Source organism: Pagrus pagrus (genome assembly GCF_965226575.1).
Source record: "Pagrus pagrus genome assembly, chromosome: 7".
NCBI lineage: Eukaryota > Metazoa > Chordata > Actinopteri > Spariformes > Sparidae > Pagrus > Pagrus pagrus.
The window spans coordinates 34,696,479-34,722,520 of NC_140191.1; the positions used below are offsets into that span (position 1 = coordinate 34,696,479).

Below are 26,042 nucleotides of genomic sequence, written 5' to 3' on the forward strand. Positions count from 1 at the left end.
CAATGAAAGTTTATGGAGTGTTTCCGAATTATATTTCCTAGAGGGAGCATATATAAGGTGAATAGTATGGGTCCAAGCACGGAGCCTTGAGGAACACCATGACTAACCTTGGTATACAGGGATGACTCATCATTAACATGTACAAACTGAAATCGATCCGATAAATAGGACTTAAACCAGTTTAATGCGGGTCCTTTAATGCCAATTAAGTGTTCCAGTCTCTGTAGTAGAATGTGATGATCAATGGTATCAAATGCAGCACTAAGATCTAGTAAGACCAGGACAGAGACAAGTCCTTTGTCAGAAGCGATTAGGAGGTCATTTGTAACTTTCACCAGTGCCGTCTCTGTGCTATGATGTGCTCTAAAACCTGATTGAAAATCCTCATATAAACTATTTTTATGAAGAAAGTCACATAGCTGGTTGGCGACTGCTTTCTCAAGGATCTTGGAGAGGAAAGGGAGGTTGGATATAGGTCTATAGTTGGCTAAAGTTTCTGGATCAAGATTAGGCTTTTTAAGGAGTGGTCTAATTACAGCTAGTTTAAAGGATTGTGGTACGTATCCTGTTAATAGAGACAGGTTGATCATTTCTAGTAAAGATGTGCTAATTAAAGGTAAAGTTTCTTTCAGCAACCTAGTTGGGATGGGGTCTAGGAGACAAGTTGTTGGTCTAGATGAAGAAACCATCGAAGTTAGTTGGTGGAGGTCAATGGGAGAGAAGCAGTCTAAATATAAGTCAGAATTTAGAACTGTTTCTGAGGTTCCTGTGTTTAAAGATACAATAGTGCCAGTTGAGGGCAAGCGATGATGGATTTTGTCTCTAATAGTTAAAATTTTATCATTGAAGAAGCTCATGAAGTCATTACTACTGAGCGTTGTAGGAATACATGGTTCAGTAGAGCTGTGACTTTCTGTCAGCCTGGCTACAGTGCTGAAAAGAAACCTGGTGTTGTTTTTGTTTTCCTCTATTAATGACGAGTAATAGCTTGCTCTGGCATTGCGGAGGGCCTTCCTATATATTTTAAGGCTATCTTTCCAGGCTAAGCGGGATTCTTCCAAGTTGGTGGAACGCCATTTCCTTTCAAATTTCCGTGATGTTTGCTTCAATTTGCGGGTATCCGAGTTATACCAGGGTGCTAACCTCCTGTGCTTTATAGGTTTCCTTTTCAGGGGGGCAATAGAGTCCAGTGTTGTTCGCAATGAGCCTGCAGTGCTATCAACAAGATGATCGATTTGTGAGGAACTGAGGTTAGTGGAGGAGTCCTCTATTATATTGAGACATGGCATTGAGTTTAGTGCCAGCGGTATAATTTCCTTAAATTTAGCTACAGCACTATCAGATAGACATCTAGTGAAGGAGTTTTTGCCTAATGGTGTGTAGTCCAGTAATAGAACTTCAAAAGTTATTAAGTGATGGTCTGATAAAAGAGGATTCTGTGGAGAAACTGTTAGATTTTCAATCTCGATACCATAAGCTAGAACAAGGTCAAGGGTGTGGTCAAAACAGTGAGTTGGTTTATGTACACACTGAGAGAAGCCAATAGATTCTAATAATGAGATAAATGCAGTACTAAGGCTATCATTAACGACATCCACATGAATATTAAAATCACCTACAATAATTACTTTATCTGATTTGAGGACTAGACTTGATAAAAACTCAGAGAATTCAGATAAAAATTCTGAGTAAGGACCAGGTGCTCGATACACTACAACAAATAGAACTGGCTGTAAAGTTTTCCACGTTGGATGTGAAAGACTCAGAACAAGGCTTTCAAATGAGTTATAATTTAATTTAGGTTTAGGAATGATTGACAGACTTAAGTCATAAATAGCTGCAACACCACCTCCTCGGCCGGAGCCTCGAGGAATGTGAGTATTAATGTGACTGGGTGGAGTGGATTCATTCAGGCTGACATATTCTTCAGGATGCAGCCAAGTTTCAGTAAGACAGAATAAATCAATATTACAGTCTGAAATTAAGTCATTTACTAGTACAGCTTTCGATGACAGGGATCTGATATTTAGGAGTCCGCATTTAATTCTCTTGTCTTGTTTTGAGATTGCAGAGTTGCTGTTAATTTTTATTAGATTTTCATGCACAACTCCTCTTCTGTGGACTTTTGATTTGATTAATTTAATTAATTTAGGTGGTCGGGGGGCAGACACAGTCTCAATAAAGTTTTGGGTGTGCAACTGATCTAATGGAAGCTCAGAGAAGCGTGTAAGACTGCAGCTCTGTCTCCTGGTCTCAACTCTGGGTTGTCAGGCTGGTTGTTGGCTAATGAAATGGGTTAAATTTCTAGAGATGAGAGCCGCTCCGTCCAAAGTGGGATGGATGCCGTCTCTCCTAATGAGACCAGGTTTTCCCCAGAAAGTCCGCCAATTATCAACAAAGCCCGCATCGTTTGCTGGACACCACCTCGACAGCCAGCGGTTGAATGATGACATGCGGCTGAACATGTCATCACTGGTTAGGTTTGGCAGGGGCCCAGAGAAAACTACGGAGTCCGACATTGTTTTGGCATAGTTACACACCGACTCAACATTAATCTTAGTGACTTCCGACTGGCGTCGCCGGCAGTCATTACCGCCGACATGTATTATGATCTTACTATATTTACGTTTAGCTTTAGCCAGCAGTTTCAAATTTCATTCGATGTCGCCCGCTCTGGCCCCTGGGAAGCATTTCACTATGGTCGCTGGTGCCGCTAACTTCACGTTTCGTACTATGGAGCTGCCAATAACCAGAGTTTGTTTCTCAGCGGGTGTGTCGCTGAGTGGGGAAAATTTGTTTGAAACGTGAAGCGGCTGGTGGTGTAACGTGGGCTTTGGTTTGGTATTATGCTTCCTTCGTTCAGTCACCCAGCCGCCCTGCTGTCCCGGCTGCTCGGGAGTTGCCGAGGGACGGCTAGCTGAAGCTACGGTTGCTCGGTCCGCACTAGCTAAGTGGCTAACTGCAGCAGTTACAGTCGGAGTTTCCATGCTGCGGAGCCGAGCCTCCAACTCACTGAGCCTCGCCTCCAACACTACAAATAAACTACACTTAATACATGTACCAGTATCACTAAGGGAGGCAGAGGTGTAACTGAACATCTGGCACACTGAGCAAGAGAAAAGAGGAGAGCGAGAGGGAGAGAGAGAAGCCATCGCTAGCTGATAGTGGCTAAGCTAGGACACGATAGATTAGCCAGCAGAGCTAAGAGAGCTACAAACAGCAGCAAGCCCGGCGACCAAGCTATAAACACAGAGTATTGTTGAATGCCTTAGTGGACCAGCAAGTGCCCGATCACAAGCGGGATCTCGGTCGCTGCAGAAGGAATACAACAATAATCTGCTTGGACGAGCCGGAGCAGCACAGTTACGCTATCAGTCAGTAACACAACAACAGGAAGTGACGCAACACGCTTACCGTAGTACGTAGCAGCCCTCTCATTGAAAAATGAAGCTGATTCCGATAACGATCAATAACAGCAACCCCAATCTGATCTGAGTCTCTTGTGTTTGCCAATACCATCCATACAAGTATGCCCAATCTTCAGCAGCACCGCGGTGGACAGCTCCCACTAAGAAGCTTCTTTGGCTTGATCTAAGGTTCTCCTAAGAAGGCAGTTAAGAACGCGTCTGGGAAACACCCGTATCTTAGCGCTCCTTCTTAGCCGAACCCTTCTTAAGAGCCTTCTTAAGTCCTTAAGAACGATCGAATCTGGGAAACGCGGCCATTGACTTTAAGCATACCAGCATGAATCGTCATGCATCTGCTAGTTTAACTTATCATTGCTAATCAGATCGTTAACTTAAAAGTTTGTTCTTTTATCTGTTAGCATTTCATATTAGTTGCAAATCAATCAACACAAAATTCTAAAAGACTTAAATCTGTAATTTGTTCATACCTTTTAGAGCCCGACCGATAAAGGATTTTTAAGGCCGATACCGATACAAATATTTGGTGATTTAAAAATCCGATATTCGGATATATCGGCCGATATGTATATATATATATAAAAAAAAATAATCCAGAAACGCATAACAAAACATAAACAGATTTCCGTAACATTAGTTATTTGTAGTTATTTATGAGTCCTCACTGAAATAATCTGATAATGCAGTTTAAAAATAAACTTGTTTGTTTTATTGTCACAACAGAACAGAGGAACATCAAAATTACTAGCTAATTCAGTTCCATTCTCGGCTTACATGTAACAGCAGCAAAACTGGGCATGGTAGTCACAACTTTTGTCATGCTTATTTGAGTTAAGAGAACTGATGAGGATGTTCTTTTAATTGTTATTCAAGCAATGTATTTCTCATGACAGTTGCCAACTTACCATTAGCACACTTCACCGATGATCTCAGTCATGGATAACTGGTTCACTCTGCCCGACTCTGGCTGGATCAGCTGGTTGTCGGGTTTGTGGCGTTCTAAACACGAGTGTTGCCAACAGGGACGTTGTAGAGTGTCCTCTGGTGGACAAACTATGCAACGCCAACACTCATAACATGGTTGAAGGGTGTTTTGTTTTATTTTATTTTTTAAATATTCATATATCGGCCATTATAAATGCCGATACCGATAGTTTGGAAAATGCCTAATATCGGCCAGCCGATATATTGGTCGGGCTCTAATACCTTTCATCATGTTGCCTTTTGTTTATTTTCCAGCTGAAGTGTAAGCTATAGAGGACAAAATTGCTCCCCTAAACTGAAGCCAAAATGTTTGTATCTCCCCCTTGTGGCTGGCAGTAGCACATTGATACATTCTACCAGTGCTCTAAATTACAGTAGGCTAACACCCGCCGAATTTGTGGCATTGTGAATCTTTACGGTACATAGATACACATTTACAGAAGCGTATTGCTACCATACCAGAAAAAAAAAAATATATATATATATATCAGTTTCACGTTATAATGTGATAAGTTGGTCTCGGGTAGAGGGGGTGGAAGTGAATCCATGAATCCACCTGGATAGTCTCAGTTTCATTGACATATTTATACTATCATTGACATTTCATGCTGACTGTGGAGGTTTGTCCGATCCGAGCGTCTGATTGGAGGCCGCAGCGTGACATCGGGCCCGTGGAGCCCTAGGTGTCCCTCCAGCTGATCACGTTATAACGATTATAACGTTATATGATTTTTATTTATTTTTTTCTGGAATGGCAGCAATACCCTTTGGTACTTCCGTATATAAGTCTACTACAGTAAACAATTTCAAATGTATTGAGTGAGTTAATTTTTTCTTTGCTAGAATTTTGAGAAAAAGTTGTCAGCTCTTGTCTGTAGACTACTTTTCACTCACTTATATATTGTGAGGGTTTGTTTTTCATATCCTTTAACTACAGATAAAGGGCAAAATTTGTTACATTTTCTGTTCCATATTTGTTTTCGTGTTTTGTCTGCTTTCTATCACGTATAATATTTGCATAACATAATCCAGATTGCATGTGTGTATGTCTTCCAACATTTCAGTGCACCGATAATGTTCGTGCCAGTAACACTCATTTAGTGCAGTTTTTGTCTCTATGAGCTTTCAAACACCTGCTCTATGAATTCAGTTATATTTGATTTAGATTTGACCAATGAAACATCCTACTAGTTTTTAAAATTAATTCATATTAACGATTCATGCTGGTATGCTTAAAATCAATGTCGCTCTGATGGTATAATGGTTTTTTTTTCTAATTAAGACAACCATTTTGGTGGTTTATTACATAATGCACCAAATTATTACATTTTCTTGATAAAAAAAAGTGCAACACCTGCATTTTGTAATTACTGATGCAATATGTATGAACTTATTACATAATGCAGCAAAGTTTATTACATATTGCGTTCAAGAATTTTATTACAAAATGTGGCAGATTATTACAAAATGCGGCGTTATTACATGATGAAGTGAAAATGTATTACATTATTACATAATGGGGTGTTATTACATAATGTGGTGCTACAAGGCCTCCATGGAGAAAGGCTCAGTTTCCAGAGATGTGAATATAGCTATCATTTCACTGTTGCTAAAAAAAGATAAAGACCCTAATGAATGTGCCAATTATAGACCTTTATCCCCTTTAAATGCTGATATAAAAAATTTTGCTAAGCTCCTTGCGCGTAGGCTCCAACCTTTAATGACAAAACGTATTAATTGTGACCAAACAGGATTCATTAGATCCAGGCAACCATCAGATAATGTGAGGAGATTAATACATATCATAAACAGGGCCTCATTACCACTACCTTCAGCTGTCTTCTCATTAGATGCTATGAAAGCATTTAAGCGTTTGGAGTGGCAGTATCTCTGGTCAGTACTGGAGGTTTTTGAGTTGGTGCCTCATTTCATACATATGATTAGAGTTTTATATACCAATCCAACAGCTATGGTACTGACAGGTAGAACTTGTTCCTCCTTGTTTAACCTTGCAAGGGGTTCCAGTAGGGCTGAGTGATATGGACTAAAAGTCATATCTCGATATTTTTTAGCTGAATGGCGATACTCGATATATATATATTTTTTCTGTGATGTAATTGGGGTTTCCCCCAAAGCATTACAGATTATTAGATACATTTTTTTCCAAAGGCAAACCCTTTAAAAAACAACCAAAAAAACAGTCAGTTATAAGTTTAAGCCACATGCCAAATGTCACACAGGCACCTTTTATTAACAGAGGTCACTCTGCACAATATCAAAATGTATAAAACAAATTGAACAAAAAAACTGTCTCATATATGAAATAAAAATGCTCCTTGAATAAAATAAAACAAATCCCTTTCCTGCATGACAAAAATATACAGTAATTAATTCAAAAATACAGTACTATTACAATTTTAACAGTAACAATAAACACTTTTCCACTGAGATTGACAGTTCTGTAAATAATACAACATAAAGTCCTTCTTCCAGCTGTAAGAGAAGCTGCTGACAACTTTCTTACAGAGAGAAATGGCTTGTGTGACGCGGGCATCATACATACATAAACAACACTGTTACCATGACTATTACTGACACACATACATACATACATACACACACACACACACACACACACACACACACACACAGTGTTTTACTGAGCATTTTGCCTGTCATATATTTTCTTATTTCAATCAGTTAATTCAATATTGCACTCACCAATGGCCAGATGAAGTCTGTGACCAAAACATTCCTTGGCCACTTTGTCAGTTGCAGCTGTAAGGGAAATTCTCCTTGTTGAAGTAGAGAGTTGCTAATTCTCTGAAGAACTTCAGAATCAGTATCATGAATCAGATCTCTTTAATACATGCAGCATGGAGAGAAGACCTGAAGTGTTCTCTCCCGTCTTCCAAATGTTTCTGACTTAAATACAAAACAGAGTGGGGGGTTACAACATTTCTTCCCAGAACAATGACCCCTTGATGTTTGGTGGATCGTCTCTTTCCCAGGACAGTGACCCTTTGCTACTTCATTAGAATGTAAACGTCGTCTACCATCTATCTTCCTGTAACACCTCAGACGAGAGGCAATTGTCTCTCGTCTGAATCTATGACACTTACAGCAAAAGGGGTTTCTCCCCTTTTGTTCTCACATCCTGATATGGTGTTTACAGTATATTTCTTACTGAATGGAAAACTATTTAATTTCTCACACAGCGCTTTGACAGAATTACTCCCGTTGTCCTTCGTCACAGCAACTAGTCCCGTTGGGTTGAGATTCCAGCTTTTTAGGGCCTCCTGCTTCGGCAATATGCTCCCCTGTATGATCTTGCGAAAAGTAGCTGGTCTGACGACATGCACTTTTCATCTCCCAGTCCTTCATGAAGTGCACCGTCACACTCATGTAAGGTTCGCAGGTCCTGCTGGACCACATGTCGGTGCTCACTAACTTTGTGAGTACGATGCTGCCTTTACCACCTCCCCCGCGTTTTTGGGACAAGGTCCAGCAGATAATGTCTAACTTTGTCTGGAACGGTAAGTGCCCTCATCTCGGGTTATCCACAGCAGAGAGGAATAGAGCGGGGGACTGTCACTGCCTAACCCTAAGCTATATCACTGGGCCTTCACTCTGCGCCCTTTGATCAGCTGGTTCGACAAAAGAATGGCGTCTTCATGGCGTGCGCTGGACGAGAATATGGTTCTTCCATTGAAACTGAATGAAATCTTACTCTCTAATATTCCCATTTGAAAATCTCAAGTCCGCTTTGGGCCCATTGTGTCTCACTTATTTGCAGTCTGGAGGGCGGCAGAAAAAATGTGTGGCATTTCATCTAATTGGAACCCTTATTCACCTATCTTTTATAATGATCGTTTGTTGATTGGTAAATCCCCAATTAAGTTTGGTCAATGTCGCCAGTGGTACGACAAGGGGATTCATTCCCTTGGTGACATATTTGGAGACCGGGGCCTATACTCCTTTGAAGAAATCACATTCCGGTTTAATTTACAACATTCCACTTTTTATTCTTTTTACCCTAACCTGCAGCTAAGAACAGCCATGAAAACATATGGGGTACCATGGCAGGTCCACTGGAGGAGCACTCTTTGATCAAGGTTTTGCGTCAGGCCCGGGAATCGAGAAAAACTGTGTCTAAATTGTATCGCTATTTCCTGGAAAATTCATATGTTACTCTGCCAGTGGATGCGTCTTGGCGGGCAGATATCCCTGACCTGAACCCTTACTTCAGCTAGGATGGTGTCTGGGATACAGTTAAACAGTCATCCAGAAATCCCGACCACCAACAGATCCATTTAAATTTCATTCACCGAACATACATGACTCCTCGTAAACTTTACAGTATGAAACTTAAAGATAATCAAAACTGTACACTATGTTTTCCAGGCACAGTAGGTACCTTTTTCCACATGATTTGGTAATGCCCAGGTGTTGCTAGTTTTTGGAAAATGGTACAGATTGGTACATATTATTATTATTATTATTATTACAGAGGTCCTCGTTGATGTTCATCCCTGTCCCACTGTCCCCATCTGTTTTTATTTTAAATGATCTCTCTCAGCTGAAACTACAAAAATCCCAAAAGCACATGTTTCTGGCTGGCCTGACAGCAGCTAAAAAGATGGTTGCAACCAGGTGGAAACCTCCTCATACACCAACTCGGCGTCAGTGGCTGCTTATTTTCATAGATGTTGCGCATCTGGAACTATCTACAGCAGGCATCCATTGGGCAAAGGAGGAAGTGATAATGTGCTGGGCTCAGAAAATTGGAGGATCTCAAAGGCCTTTTGATATGAGGCCCCCCTTCATCCCCCTCCCCCTCTGGTCCTGTTTTCTTTGGTTAATTATTTTTTTAAAAATGTTTCCATTTATGTTTTATTTGCCGCCTCATTCAGTATCCCTTACTGTAACTACTTGTTTGTATGTAGGCCTATATATGTCTGTGTGTACTATTATATGTGTCGCCTAAGTTATGCGGGAAAGTATGTACATACTCCTTCTGGTAAATGTTGAATGTATTTTTAATTTACTTCATGTGCACTCTTTTTAGAGGCTGGTTATCCTTCCTATATTCTGCTGACCTTTTGTGTTGTTTAGTGTTCTAACATTTTTGACTGCTACTGTGCTGTTGAATGTATAAAGATGCCTTTCAAATTCTGATAAAACATTTGATCGCAAAAAAAAAAAGATATTTTCTGATTGGAGTTAAATTCATTGAAATAACGGTTCAAAAGTTGAACAAAGCTGCAGCATGAAACTTACAGCCAGCTTGTTAGAGAATGAATGGGTTAGTAGAGAACAGTGGTGGAATGTAACTAAGTACATTTACTCAACTACTGTACTTTAGTACAATGTGCAGGTACTTGTTTCCCTTCTTTAGTCTCAGTCTCAAAAATCATCATCACATCGGTCCGGCTCTACACAATGCATCTTACATCAGGTATCATTGGACAGAAGCCAGGTGTGCTGCAGGCAGATCATAATACATATAAACAAAAGATGATATAATTACGGATCACGTCCATCACATAAGGCTCTAGTGTTCACAGCCTGAGGCTTTGTTCAGTGTATTTTTGTGTGTCCAGGTCGGACTTCAAGAAGGATTTGAAGACTGTAAAAAGAAATAAGGTCAATAACATACATTTACTTGACCGAAATTTTATCAGCAAAAAGGCCAAATGAATTCAGTGTGTCCCCCCATATCTATATCACCATACAAATGATTCCAAAAACAAATGAAGCAGGTTTACTTATTGTGCCCCTTTGGACCATTTCCCTTCTATGTTTATGATCAGTTTTTGTACCAATGAAAGGTTCTGAATAATGTCTGATTGTGTAGTGAGGGTTAGGGTTAGTGTTAATAATGTCCCTGCTTGCAGATGACAGCAGAGTTTTTATACCTGACGGGACCAAAGACTGTAGCAGCTGTCGGAGTGCAGGAATCTTATATGCTGATAAGAATTAATTTTAAGTAAACACATGACCCTCCTCACACTGTCAGTAATCTGCCGTTATTAACACATTTCCTCAGAAACATTTGCATTTGAAGCATATACCCTGGTTACTGCAAACGTAGCATTTATGAGGGGAAAAATGGAAACTCCACCCTCACTTCACGATCCCACAGAGACATGCACCACTGGTGAGGACACACACCTGACAGCTTCTCATATTCTTCTGTGCTTCTAACTAATCCCAGCTGTGAACCCACAGAGAGCTGATTGATTGCACGCAAACGCAAAGCTGCAGCGCCTCAGCTGCCTTGATTGTGTAAAGTACAATGAATTGAAGTACTGATTTAAACTAGTCATCCCAGGTAAAAAAAAACTATACTTTAATTATACTTTTACAGACTGTACTAAGTACACATTTAGTATGCGGTATGCTTTTTTTGTTGCCTTTATGTGTAATTAAGTGTGCTCAAGTAGTAATTAAGTAGTAATTAAGTACTACTTAAGTACACTTAAAGTGTAAATAGTATGTTAAATTGGAACAACTTTTTACAAACTAAGTGTACTAAAGTACACCTGCGCAAGTACACCGTCGCCTGATTTGAAATACACTTGCAGTACAATTGTATTAGACCACCAGTATGTTCAAAATATACTTAAAAGGCCTTAAAATTAAATTGATAGTTGTGTGGGATTGTATTTTTAATGCACTTATCATTATTCTAGCATGCCTTTATAATACTTAAAGTTTACATCAAGTGCACTCTCTGACTATTTATATTACTTTTCAAGTGCACTATTACGTTAATAAAAATGCATTTATAGTGAAGTTATATCACAATTTAAGCATCAAAAAGGTATGTACTTCAAGTATATTAATATACCATATATAATACTTCAAGTTTACATCAAGTGCACTCTCTGACTATTTATATTACTTTTCAAGTGCACTATTATGTTAATAAAAATGCATTTATAATGCAGTAATATCACAATTTAAGCATCAAAAAGGTATACTTCAAGTATAATATGAATATACCATATATAATACTTCAAGTTTACATCAAGTGCACTCTCTGACTATTTATATTACTTTTCAAATGTACTATTATGTTAATAAGAATGCATTTATAGTGAAGTAATATCACAATTTAAGCATCAAAAAGGTATGTACTTCAAGTATAATATTATTATACTATGATGTATGGTTTAGAAGTGTATTTGAAGTGCAATAGATGTTGCAGGTATTAGTACTGTATAGTACACTGTGTTAGTGGTACAGAAGTATACTTAATGTCACCACATGCACTTCGATCTACTTAATTTCTGGTACCACTAGTACACTAAAAGAGTGCTACTCAGTTCTATGAAAGAAATCCACTTCAAATTATTGAAAAAACAAAATCAAATTTATTTATATTAAAACACAAAACCTCTCAACCAAGGTATCCAGGCAATTAAACAATGCTGCACGAACATAACAGTTTGTAACAAAATTTAAAAAAAATGCGTATATAATTTGCATGCCAACAAAGCATAATGTAGGCCTGGGCGATAAACCGAAAATTTACCGATACCGAAATTTACGACGATAACCGATGTCATTTTGCCCATGTCGGTATATTCGGTGTGTAAAAATTTTTTTTAAAAGTCGTTTTTGTCTTGTTTGGCTGTGTGTGTGTAGGTAGGCTACTGGTATATTCATGTGTAACTGTTGCCAAAATGCAACCTCGGCTTATTTTGTGAATGAACACGAGTCAAACCTTTGTGTAAAAGCATAATTACGACGAAAAAGCCACTTTTAAGATTCACCGTAGTTTCGTTTCCAGGTCAAACTCATTTACAATGGAGGTGCACGGGTCAACTTTTCTGTAGCATCAAAATCGCTATTTTTAAAACACTAAGAAGACTCGACACAACATGAAACTTTGCTCGTAGTATCACCAGGGTCTCTACACATGAACACGAGCATTGAGAACATCGTTTGTGGACACAAAGTTTGCTAAAAAGAAGGTTTTTGAACAACTCACGTTAGCTTAGCCGTCCTGCCAGTCGAGATGCGTCGATCCCCGATCCCCGATGTAACATGGAGCTTTCTCCTTCATGTTACGCCGCACTCGGGGATCGACGCATCGCGACTGGCAGGACTGCTACTGCTAATGCTAACGTGAGTTGTTCGGGGGGGGGGGGGCGCAGGAAAGACTGCTGGGCTGCATTATCAGTTGCATCAATGGCTGAGACTGAGACCACAGGCTGGACATCAGCAGGAGACTGAGTGGCAGGCTGCTAAAACAACAGCATTATGACATGTGCTGTAACAGCAACAGCATAACAGCAATGTAAACAGACATGCGAGATGCAATTTTTCTAAAGCTCACCTTAACAGTGTGAAATCCACAACTAGAGGCCATGAACCCTCTAAAGAGGGTGGTCTGTCCACGGGCCTGCATGGGGCATTTCTCAATCTGAAACAATCAGAATTGTATTCAGCCTGGAGTGAGACACTCAGTGTACAGTCCATGGTCAGATTAATACAATCTGCACCATCAGAATGACTATTTCTCATCTAGTGATATGCATGGTCATGGATATTTTGCTGTACTTTACCTTCTGGTAGAGATCATGCCATTTGCGCTGCCTCGGGGCTGGTCTGTTGCCTCCTCCAGCAGGCCAAACCCCAGAGCTGGCGAATGTCCTCAGTCTCACCATCCACCTCCCCTACTCCCATTGCTTTGTGGCTCTTTGGTTTAGTGCTCATCTGAAGACAACATGGAAATAATAACAGTGGTTACAACTATAAATCACAGCACAGACATAGTGTGCTGAACAAGTGTGTAGGTCCTGTGAAATTCCAATCTCTGTGCAATTACCATATTTACAGGCTATATTTTTTTATTAATGCTACATAGCATTTTATCTTTATATTACAAAGATGTGCTCACTTCTGTGCAATTATCCAACTGTGGTCAGTGAGATGCGTATATCATGTATACATTTATTTATTTAGATTTTATTTATCAATTAATCAATCTTTTCCTCTACTTTTGACTCCTGAGCTGCTATTACAAGTTACTGGTGTAGGATCAATAGAGGTCACGTTATTTTGACGTTTTTGCATTCAGATACAGTACTGACGTGACTATACTGTATCTGCAGACATGAACAGCTTTCATACATAAGCTTCAGGTTGGCTGATAAGGTCCGTTATTTCTTGGAAGTAGTTTAAATCGAAATCATAAACTAAGCAGCTAGACGACCGGTTAACATGTAGGCTAAACCAGTAGACTGTACAAGTGTACTAAGCAAAACAACTTAACACTGAATGTGAACAGGTAAATACGTGTTGACCTACGGTCCCAGACCGGACGGGAGAGCGCAGGGGAGTCCGTTTTCCTCCTGGGCTGAAGCCGGTTAGCTTCAGGGCTAACACCCTTCACTTCACTTCGCTGCCAGACAGCAGTTTGTAAAACAATAGGAGAGACGTTACGTGGTCTGGAGAAGCTTGTGCGTTTATTTGGCCACATACTGAACTGCACATGCACGGCTAACCTCTTTCACTGCTCCGCTAATGTCTGCTCCAACCTCACCTGCTGCTCCCTCCACTACACACAGACTCTACACACACACGCAATGCTCCTCTTCATCATGTAATATTACACTGTGCTACTGAAGCACATACACACAGGCGTAACGCTGCCGCTACCAAGAGCAGTAATAATAGGTTAACTTACAGTAGCTGTAAGACTGACGTTAGCTAACGTTAACGTTGGTTATCTGGCTAGCTACGATGACTGAAGTTGCTGAATCACGTCATGACTCGCCAACGAAATCATAGAATTAGCCGGTGTGACGAATGGAAATATATAATGTATGACCATTCGATCAGAAAATAAAAACACTGAATGTACTTACTGTGAATCAGAAGTAGGCTTGGGCTTGCTTCCCTTCGCGACGGAGACTTTAGCGGGTCAATGTCATTCAACAGCAACGTGACCAGAATGAAGCGCCGTGAATGGTGGAGCTCAAGGAGGCGGAGCTGAGCGCAATGCGCTGATTGGACGGCAAAGATGCAAACGTTGCTATTTGAATTAGGCGCCTTGCTTTCCAAACAATATTTGAAAAAAATCCCTGCTCAGATTGACTATGATGTACTGTAACAATGTGTTTTTTTCATAGGCTAAATAAACTTACATCTTATTGACAATCAAGTATTTGTGCATTAATGTAAGTCTGTTTTAAAATATGGTTTTACTAAGTATATTTTATTTCAAAGTACTTATAGTAGTATATTAGTATTCATAATAAAAGCATACCGATTGGAAATGAATTTAGGTACACTTAAAAAAGTGCAAATGAAGTTGAGTTTGTTTTAAGCCGTACTTCTTCATAAAATGTATATTAAATAGTTCTAACAGTGGTAATTTAGTGTAGTACTTATAAAAGGAGTAATTACTTAGCAATACACTTTCTACATATTGCATGTATGTGCTAGTTTGTTTGTTTTCATTTCATTCCCAGTTATCTATTAAAGTACATTTTTAATAAGTGTGCCTAAGTTCACTTCCAATGATGTTAAATTTAAGGGCACTTTAATAAAGTATACTAGCTATATATTACAAACAAGTTTGCTTTTAATAAAAATACTAATCTACTACTATAAGTGCTTTGAAATAAAGTATACTTTGTAAAAGTATACTTTATAAAAGTATACTTTAGAACAATTTAAAATAGACTTACAGTGAAGTACACTTTTAATAAGTGTACTTAAGTTCACTTCCAAAGAAATGCAAATTAAGTGCACTTTAATAAAGTATATTAACCATATATTACAAATGACTCAAAAATAAGTACACTTTTAATGAGAAAACTAATCTACAACTATAAGTGCTTTGAAATAAAATATACTTTGTAAAAGTGTACTTTAGAACAATTTACAATAGACTTACAATAAAGTACACTTTTAATAAATATACCTAAGTTCACTCTCAAAGAAGTGCAAATTAAGTGCACTTTAATAAAGTATATTAACCGTACATTACAAATGACTCAAAAATAAGTACACTTTTAATAAGAATACTAATCTACTATTATACGTGCTTTGAAATAAAGTATACTTTGTAAAAGTATACTTTAGAACAATTTACAATAGACTTACAATAAAGTACACTTTTAATAAGTGTACCTAAGTTCACTTCCAAAGAAGTGCAAATTAAGTGCACTTTAATAAAGTATATTAACTGTATATTACAAATGACTCAAAAATAAGTACACTTTTAATAAGAATACTAATCTACTACTATAAGTGCATTGAAATAAAGTATACTTTTTAAAAGTACACTTTAGAACAATTTATATTAGACTTACAATGAAGTACACTTCTAATAAGTACAATAAAGTACAACTTTAATTATTGCATAATTAGTATGTTTAATTTTAGTATATTAAAGATGAACTTAATCACATATATTTTAAAGTACACTTTCTAAAAGTATATATTAAATATACTACAAATTAAGCACAAAAAGTAAAAGTATATTTTTAATAACCTTTGTATGCTACAAATATATTTTTAATATATTTAAGTATAATACTTTTTCACCTGGGATGTGTGACTCATTGTCATGAGGCAAAGGCTGAAGAAACATTTGGTGACAACTTTCTGTCCCTGACACTTTTCTGTACTTTGTTCCTTTGCCACTGTTCTGTTGATATGTAGGAAAGTAAAGTGACTGTCTCTGTGCCTGCAGCCATGCTGACCTGTGACATCTGTGGTGAGGACATCATGTTTGAGGAGGACATGAAAACACATCTCCTTCTGAGCCACCTGGAAAATGACATGCATTGTCCGCTGTGTTCACTGTCTGGAGTGTCCTACGATGACCTCTGCTTCCACATCAGCTCTGCACATCCAGACGAACAGGATCAGGCTTGCCTGAGCTCGGCGTCAGGCTGCTCTGCTGAAACACACAGCGCTGTAACGGAGGGTGAGGAGGGCCGTACAGCCCCACAGCTGCTGTTATCTCAGTCCTGCACAGCTGGGGACACCTGTGACGGAGCTGGTGCAGTAACACCCACTGCTGCCTCTGTTGTCACCACAGACCCAGTGCCAGATACACTGAGTAGAACACCTGAGAGTGGAGGTTCATCACCTGGAGAGACATTACCCACCACTTCAACACTGATAACACAGAGCGCTAAAACAAGACTGGAGTCAGTCCGGCTCTGTGATCAGGACAATAATGGGATGAAATGTGAGCATAGCAAAGCCAAACAGAAGCGTCTCTATTCTCCAAGAAAAGGTGATTCAACTTTGTCAAACTTTATTTCTAGGGATGCACAACATGGATTTTTTCCAGCCGATAGCAATAGCTGATAATTACCTGCTTCTCATGGCCACAGCGATAAGATAACTGCTCATTTCACATTTTTGCACTTTAAAAAGAAGTTCCTAACCTGTGGTTTGTGCTCACCTGAGGGTGGGAAAGACACGAAACATGTAAGACAAGAAACGCTGACATCAGCGACAACACGTTTGTCTCTCTGGTCTACACTGTGGGGCTGCCAAGCAGCAGTATCACAGTTTGTAAATGAAAGCAGCCTGGCTTCATAACATCAGCTCTATTTATCAGCTAGAACTTCACCATAAATAGCCAATATTCTGAATCACTTAATATCATGATAATAGAAACTACTGAAATTGCGTTAAGAACTGTCCAACGCATTATTAAAACCTGGAAGGACAGAGGTGAACCATCATCTTTCAGGAAGAAATGTGGCCATAGAAAAATCTAGAATGATCGTGATCGTAGATCATTTAAATGTTTGGTGAAATCAAATCGTAAAAAATCAACAGTAGAACTCACGGCTATCTTTAATAGTTAAAGAAAGACTATCACGGCTGTTTAATAGTGAAACTAAGAGCATTTCCAGTCTCAAAATGTGAATAGAACTCAACGAATTGGGACTAAACAGCTGTGTAGCCTCTAGAAAACCACAAAAAAGGCTTCAGTTTGTTAGGGAGTATAAAGATTGGACTCTGGATCAATGGAAAAAGGTCATGTGGTTGTGATGAATCCAGATTTACCCTGTTCCAGAGTGATGGGCCCATCTGGGTAAGAAGAGAGGCAGATGAAGTGATGTACCCATCATGCCTAGTGCCTACTGTACAAGCCTGTGGGGGCAGTGTTATGATCTGGGGTTGATTCAGTTGGTCAGGTCTAGGGCTGTCAACGAATATTCTAAATTCGAATATAATCGAATATTTTAAAAAAACAAAGATACGATTGTGAAAATTAATATTCGATTGTGGAAAAAAAACACATCAGCGGCTGCTTTGCGAATGGGCGCACTGCATGACGGGTCAGAGACAAGTCATTTGCACAGCGTCACTCACTGCTGAAAGTGAGGCGCGACAAAAACCATGGCAGATGCAGATGGCAGAGAGAAAAACGAATCGGCAGAAAGTTCAGTGCCCAACTCAGCAGCAGAGAGAGGGGTTTGGACTCAAAGCAACCTAAAAAGACCCATTTGGAAATACTTTGGATTTTGGTCAGTAGATGGCAAAAATGCGGAGCCTCAAGATAAAGTTGTATGCTAGCTGTGTAAGCTACAGTTAGCTTACCATTCCACCACTAGCAACATGAGGGGAGTTTGCACATAGAGAGAGAGGGGGGCGAGCGAGAGAGAGGTCTACAGTCCTAAAAGTTTTACGGTATAGGCCATTAGTTCATTTACTTATTTTGTAATGTGTAGGTATATTTTCAAAGACATGTTAAACCCCACTGAGAATCTTTGGGATGTGCTAGAGAAGAGTTTACGCAGCAGCCCGACTCTCCCATCATCAATACATTGCATAAGCTTATCAAAACGATGCCACGCCGAATGTGTGCATCAAAGCCAAAGGTAATCCAACCAAATATTAGAGCGTCTGACTTTTTTTTTTCTTTACCGGGCAGTGTATATCGTGCATCTCTATTTATTTCAAACTGAAACGTCACCATTGAGTTGAATTGTCCTTTACTTTTCACAGAGAAGCTCTTCTCCTGCCCCATGTGTGCCCTGGTCTGCAGCAGCAGCTTTGTCTTGCAGGAGCATGTTGAGTTGCACCTGCAGGACGAGCCCTCAGCTGAAGGTAACACGCCAGAACACTGTGTTCAGTCACTCAGCCGGTGTTGTCAGCACACAGTTAATCTGTAGCATCTAATCATCTCTCCAGTGGCACAAACAAGTTCCACAAATACCAACTCAGTCATCTGAGTTTAAAGAGATGGAAGAGTTTATTACCTCTTAAAACTAGGACACTCTCACCCACATGTACATGATGTATCCTTACTAGCTGATTGTTGGTGGAGGTGTGTTTACCAGCGATGACATCAGCATCAGCAAGCAGTCTGTCAGTGTGTCTGCTGGTCTCCTCTGACAGGACGTTCAGCTCACATGGAGCAGTGGTTCAGCTGTGGAGTATGTAGAACAACAAAATGTTTTTTGTTTCTTACTTTGTACAAAAAGACACAACATGAAACTGCAGAAAACTCTCATCCGCTGACTGATGATGCAGTGCTTTTCTGTACATACATTTTAGTCGTGCTAGTTGTGTGGCTCTCTGGGGGGTGATGCCAGTCTGACACATCATGAGCTGTTAACTGAATGTTCATCTGACCTGTGCAGACCAGGTGTAACCACGTCAGCCCAGGACCTCAACAGTCCTCCTCTTCAGCCCTTCAGATGGTCTGAGAGCAAACACTCACACAGCTAATGGAACAGTTGGGGTATTATTGTCAGAGAACGTCTCAGAGAAGCTCATCTGTGTGCTCGTCATCCTTAGCAGGGTCTTCACCTGTTAGGGGGAGAGTTTGGAGTTTGGCTGAGGGTCCATTATAACACTTCTGCGCAGCGCCTCAGTGTTTTTTTCCAATGCCTGAGCCACATGAATAGAACAGACCGTGGTGAGCAGAGAGGCTGCAGTGGAGACAGTGAATCCGTTGATGTGAAGGGAATGTTTTACTTGTTGATGACAGCTCAAGTAAAAAGTAGCAAGGTGATGGTTTTGTCAGCTTTCTCGGCAGTACAGCATTCTCTTGATATTTTTACAAACAAGCTATAAGAAAAGCTGGCTGTATGTAATCCTAACTGTTCATCTTAGTTTGGCAAGAATCTTAAAATTTAGCATATTGTTGCAAACTCAGCCCTCCAAACCAGTCTGGGTATTTTTAAGGCAAGGCAAGTTTATTTGTATAGCATAATTCAGACACAAGGCAACTCAAAGTGCTTTACAGGGGCATAAAAATTACATTAAAAGAAATTAAAAATTGCATTTAAAATACATTAAAAACAAGTAGGAAGACATCAAGAAACACAACATTAAAACAAGTTAAAGGATAACTACCGTTTTTTACAACCTGGACCTTATTTCTAGCAAAATATATGATCATTTACTCACCCAGATAACTTTGGTGTCATTTGAAGTCGTTCGGACGAAATTAGATCAGGTGTAGCGCCGATATATCCATATAATGCGAGTGACGGGGCATCGACACACAGCCTCTATATAACGCATTATTTGCCATGAAACTAGTTCATTTCACCAATATTTTGTTACGATATGCTAGTGCTATTCCCCTCTGAGTCCGGGCTCGTCTGTTATCAACATCCGGGGTCAAACTAGCAGTTGCAGCTACAGGGCATAGATATATATATAAAGGCTCGATGTCTCGTCCGCATTGCTGGCCAACGGAGTCGAACGTCCGCACAGGTCGGCCATCTTGGTACAGGTAGCTCGCTCACCCATAACATTGTGTTGGTAATGAAACATGTACTTTTAAAATAACCATAACTTGCTCAATTTTCAACCGATTTTCAAACGGTTTGGTTTGTTATAAACGTCAAAGATGTAGTTATGACACTGCATACTTATGAATAATTATGTTATGTTCTAAAAAATAGAATAATGTTCTAAAATAGGTAGACTGCAATAGGCTATACATCAAGAAATGCTGCATGTTGAAATCCCCACCCTGTACAGAGATGTATTTATGACACTGCATACTTATGAATAATTGAGGCCTTGAGACGAATAACCATACAAGTCCATATTTCCAATTTTGAATGAAAATATTTTTACACAAGAAGAGGTTGAAAGTGGATGAGTTTTGAAGAGGATTTGAGGATTTTCACATTTGCTTCCATATTACTATTATTTTTGAAAAAGCTTAATATTTGAAAAACTTGAAAAGTTAAAAGCTGAACAGTACAAGGCTGAAAGAGCTTAAAAAGCTGAACATTAGGATAGTTGAACGGTTTCTATAGCTGAACGTATGCTGAAGCGGTAGTAAGATGAAATTTGAAAAATTCCCCATAAGGATGAATGAGAAAACACCTCCCAAACACCTGCAGGTCTAGACAAAAGTGTACTGGTTATGGCCAAAATGTGTATACAGTGAGTAACAGGAGACATTGCTGAACGTGTGATGTGTTTTTTATTTCTGTAGAGTGAAAAATGAGGGAGCCAGAGCGAGAGACAAAACCGATACCGTAGGCTCAAAGTTAACACTGCGGCTTATGGGGGAGTTGCTGGAGTGCTTGTCGCTCGAGGGCTTCTACAGCCAAAAGTTTAAGTCCTACATGTGAAATAAGACCATCATCTGAAAGCCAACAAGATTTCCTACATTTCTATGTATATATTGTCTATGTGAAGTAAAAGCTGTGGGACCCAAATCAAGCTGAAGAGAATTTTTTCTAAAGTTTTTGCAGCTGCTCTCCACTCTAGCGATGATGTCACCCACTCTAGCTCACGCAATACACACCCATTATAAACCCAGAAGAGGAGCTAAAAATCCTTCAAACTAAAACTGTGATGATTTCTTCAAAGAGAAAAGATGCGATTTCAACATGTTCAAACATCCAGAATTATAACCACGTTAATGACGTTTGTAAGAAACCAAACTGTTTGTAAATCCGTCAAGGTTTCAGCGAGATAAGAGTAAGTGTTTGTGCAGATCACTGACTTTACCTCAGGTTACACAGATCCAGCCAGAAAGTTAACCTGTACCAAGATGGCCGACCTGTGAGGACGTTCTAGACTCCGCCGTAAGACATCTAGCCTTTATATATATATCTATGGCTACAGGTAAACAAACCGGGCTGTCGCGGGTGCGCGCGCAGCTCACAGACGTCATCTTCCAGGTCAGAGGTAGTAGGTCAACCTACAGGCCCCGGATGTTGACAATAGACGAGCCCGGACTCAGAGGGGAATAGCACTAGCGAATCGTAACAAAATATTGGTGAAATGAACTAGTTTCGTGGCAGATAATGCTCATAGAGGCTGTGCTTCGGTGCCCCGTCACTCGCATTATATGGATATATCGGCGCTACACTGGATCTAATTTCGTCCGAACGACGCCAAATGACACCAAAGTTATCTGGGTGAGTAAATGACCATATCTTTTGCTAGAAAAAAGGTCCAGGTTGTAAAAAACGGTAGTTATCCTTTAAGAAATAGGAAAGTAGGCTAAAATAGAATAAGTTTAAAAGAGACAAGACTAGAAAATAAAAGTGACAGTGCAGTTCAAAGCCTTAAAATTGCTTCAGTGAAAGGCAGTGGCAAACAGAAAGGTCTACAGCCTTGATTTAAAAGAGGTGAGAGTTTGAGCAGACCTGCAGTTTTCTGGAAGTTTGTTCCAGATATGTGAAGCATAATAACTGAACGCTTCTCCATGTTTAGTTTTGACTCTCGGGACTGAAAGCAGACCTGTACCTGACGACCTCAGAGGTCTGGATGGATCAGAAACCATTCAGTGCTTTATAAATCAACAGCAGGATTTTGAAATCTATTCTTTGACTGACAGGAAGCCAGTGTAAAGATCTAAGAACTGGAGTGATGTGATCTACTTTTTTGGTTCTTGTTAGGACTTGAGCAGCAGCGTTCTGAATCAGCTGCAGCTGTCTGATGGACTTTTTAGAGTCCTGTAAAGACACCGTTACAGTAGTCGAGTCTGCTGAAGATAAATGCATGGACAAGTTTTTCCAAATCCTGCCGAGGCATAAGTCCTTTAATCCTTGATATATTCTTATGGTGATAGTAGGCTGACTTTGTAATTGTCTTAGTGTGGCTGCTGAAATCCATGATTACACCGGCTTGGTTTGTAGTTTTCAACATTACAGATTGAAGCTGAGCAGAGACTGTTAGTCGTTCTTCCTTGGCTCCAAAAACAATTATTTCAGTCTTATCTTTGTTTAACTGAAGAACACTGACACATCCAATCACTGATTTGTTCAACACATCTACTCAACATTTGTATGGGATTATAGTCCCCTGGTGATATGGTTATGTACATTTGTGTGTCATCTGCATACCTATGGTAACATATTTTAATGTTTTCCATTATCTGAGCTAGAGGGAGCATGTAAATGTTGAATAGTTAGAGGCCCCAGAATGGAGCCTCCACTTGCATAATTACCAATAGACACAAAGTAGTCTCTATCATTTAGATAGGATTTAAACCAATTTAGTGCTGTACCAGAGAGTCCCACCCAGTTTTCCAGTCGGTCCAGTCGTATATTGTGGTTGACCGTGTCAACGCAGCACTGAGATCCAGTAACACTAAGACTGAATGTCATTGACCTTGACTAGAGCGGTCTCAGTGCTGTGATGTGGTCGAAATCCTGATTGGAAGACATCAATCAGGTTTTTTTTTTTAGTGTGAACAGTCGTGATCAAAAGTTTCCATCCATTTGGTTAAATGTCTCTCAGCCATTTTCCCTTCAGTGAGGTGTTTTCTGATAACATCCACAAGCTTCAATTAAATTTATTATTGAACCAAACTTGATGAATGTTTTTGTGACAAACTAGTTTGTGTTCCACTCATTCATCACAGAAACATGAGAGCTTTAGAAATCATTGGAGCTGAAGACTGACATGATGATTGGATGGAAACTGTTCACCTCCGACTGTACATGTACACCTTCCTGAGCCTCTGGTTTACTGGAGCAGGTAGCCCTGGATCAGACCTGAGGCTTCAGACAGAGGGAGCAGAGGGATATAAACTATTTATGAGTGGATACAAACTTTTCACAGTTATTGTAGTGTCCTGCTTTTTCAACCACAAGGTGCAGACCTTTGTTCACTGACATACAGTACATGCTAACTGGATGCTAGTGGGCAGTGCTCACTGTAAGTTGAACAGGACAATCTGTTGTTTGTGTGGTGGATTACTGAGCCTCTCAGTTTTTCCACTTCATCTGGATGGATAAAAACAGGAATTAGACAGAACAGAAAATGAGTCACATGAATGACCCTGATGGTAGAATCAACAGATAATTCTGGTCAGAGTCTATGAAAAAAGAAATCAGCATGTTCTTCAGTGTTAACTGTACACAACACCATGTGTTCTATCAACCATTAAACAAACCTCTTTACAAGTGCATGTAAACTGCATGAAAACTGGATGTTTCATGTGGGCTTTCTGTGGAATATCCTCTGAGGATTAAATACTGTGTGCTAACACAATCAAACTGAGCTCTCAGTGGTTGGCACTGAGTGGACAAGAGAAAATCCCATCAGTCTCAGATAACTCCATATGAAATCAGTTTGTAACAACTGGACCTGAATGGAGTTTTCTGTGTTTTGTAGGAGAGCTGAGGTTTGAGTGTCCTCTGTGCTCTGTGGTGTGCAGAAACAGCTTTTCTCTGCAGGAACATGTGGAAGTTCATTTAGATCATGGAGCAGCTGTGAGTTCTGCAGGTGGGCATACATTCATAATTCACTCAGTGACCTCTACCACACATCCAGAGGTTTCCTTCTGTATCTGTCTGATGTAATGTACACCTACAGTCATGCTCAAAAGTTTATATCTAATATCATTGGAACTGAAGACTGACATGATATACATGTTCTTTATGAGTGGGTGGAAACTTTTGACCGTGACTCTACATGTACACCTTCCTGAGCCTCTGGTTTACTGGTACAGGTAGCCCTGGATCAGACCTGAAGCTAGCCAAACGACTTCAGATGGAGGAGGAGCAGAGGAGGAGGCAGGAGGAGGCCCAGCAGGAGAGAGAGGAGTTCAAGAAGCTGCAGGTCTGGATTTTACACTGCACACCACCTACTGGACAAACCATAGTGAATATATAGTTATATGTTGTTGGTTTGATATAAATCAGTGACTATAAAGGTAAACTGCCGACAGTGTCTTTGTATCTGGTGAGTACAAACAGCTGCTCCTGTGTGTCACAAGCATGTCTTTGTTCATAACTCCTGATTGTTGGGTATGTTGAGGAACACTTTGTTGTCACGTGTCTGTCTTTAATTGTCACAGACACAAAGAGACTTTCCAAAAAGATCATCAATAAATCTACTGTAGTACTGAGGGTGGGAATCAACATGTGGGAAGGTGGTGCAAGGACAACAACCTCTCCTTAAACGTTGGGAAAACAAAGGAGATTGTCCCTGACTTCAGGAGAGCCCACCAACACTGTCACTACCCCCTGCTGACCATCGATGGCTCTGAAGTTCCTGGGACTGAACATCTCAGATGACCTCTCCCGGACCACGAACACTACAGCACTCAAGAAGGCACAACAACACTTGTATTTCCTACGGAGGCTGAAGAAAGCAAGTGTTCCCCACCCAGCATGTCCACCTTCTACAGAGGAACCATTGAGATGACCTGTCAAGGTGCATCACGGTCTGGTTTGGTAAAGAAAGCCTCCAGCCTCCAGGGATATATCTTCCCAGCCCTCCCACAGCCTCTTCTCCCTGCTGTCATCAGGGAAAAGGTTGCAGTGCAAACAGTTTCATCCTCCACGCCATCAGAGCTCTGAACACCTGATAAAGTTTTCAGTCTATTCATCTCACTTCATTCATGTTTATTGCAGTAAAATGATGTGTTGGTCCGACACAAGCAGACCGACGGACCAACACTGTCCAATATGAGAATAAACCAAATAGAAACATCAGTTGTATTCTTGATTTGTGCTGCCCTCTCCTGGCACAGTGTCTCCAGTTAGCCCTGTTTTTAAACCCACTGGGAGTTTTGAGTTTGAGGTCGCTGTCAGGAAGCCAAGTCTGCTTATTATAGGCAATGTTGGGCTTGTTTTTCTTTGAAGTGGCTATTGAATATTGGTAATCGCAGGCTGAAAGGTTTTTTTGGGCTTTGTTTCTAAAGTGTAGTTGCTTCTTTGGGCTTGTTCCCATATCTCCAGTCTCCCGTCCGATGAAGTGAACATGCCTTTCTGGTCATATCGTAGGATCCATCTACAGCCTGGTTCCCTCCACCCCTCCCCTTCCCCATACACAACATGAACACAGGTGATAGTTCACAGAAATTAATGGAGTCATTACCTCAGTTAATATTAATAGTGGGCAAAATATGGGGAAAAATATAACAAAGAGTGAGAGAAAAAGACTAGGACTGGATTTGACCTGAAGTGGGCGACAATTCAAAGGCTTCTGCAGATCCAGTAGGTTCAGTGTGAAACACAGTCTTGATCAAAAGTTTACATCCATTTGTAAAGAACATGTACAGCTGCATCTCAACAAATTAGAATATCATGAAAAAGTATTTTTTTCCTGTAATTTAATTCAAAAAGTGAAACTTTCATATGTTCTAGATTCATTACACATAAAGTGAAATATTTCAAGCCTTTTTTTGTTTAATTTTTGATGATA

At 39.9% G+C, this 26,042-nt stretch overlaps 1 protein-coding gene and 1 long non-coding RNA gene across 4 annotated transcripts in view; one reads left to right on the forward strand and one right to left on the reverse strand.

The window, feature by feature from the left end:
• Nucleotides 1-26,042, forward strand: part of zufsp (zinc finger containing ubiquitin peptidase 1) — a 98,911-nt gene that overhangs the window by 23,185 nt on the left and 49,684 nt on the right. For 2 of the 3 annotated variants that reach the window (XM_084357736.1, XM_084357734.1), the window contains 4 exons: nt 16,126-16,677; nt 18,408-18,509; nt 24,006-24,116; nt 24,343-24,452. In XM_084357736.1, the coding sequence (XP_084213862.1) occupies nt 16,128-16,677; nt 18,408-18,509; nt 24,006-24,116; nt 24,343-24,452 (873 nt within the window). In that variant the 5' untranslated portion in view covers nt 16,126-16,127. The remainder of the gene's footprint in view (nt 1-16,125; nt 16,678-18,407; nt 18,510-24,005; nt 24,117-24,342; nt 24,453-26,042) is intronic. The other variant, XM_084357735.1, reaches the window with a different exon arrangement.
• LOC311259595 lies at nt 12,563-14,356 on the reverse strand. The gene is made up of 3 exons (XR_014622920.1): nt 14,291-14,356; nt 12,986-13,136; nt 12,563-12,843 (listed from the first exon to the last, which is right to left on the reverse strand). It is a non-coding gene; the product is annotated as an uncharacterized lncRNA (long non-coding RNA).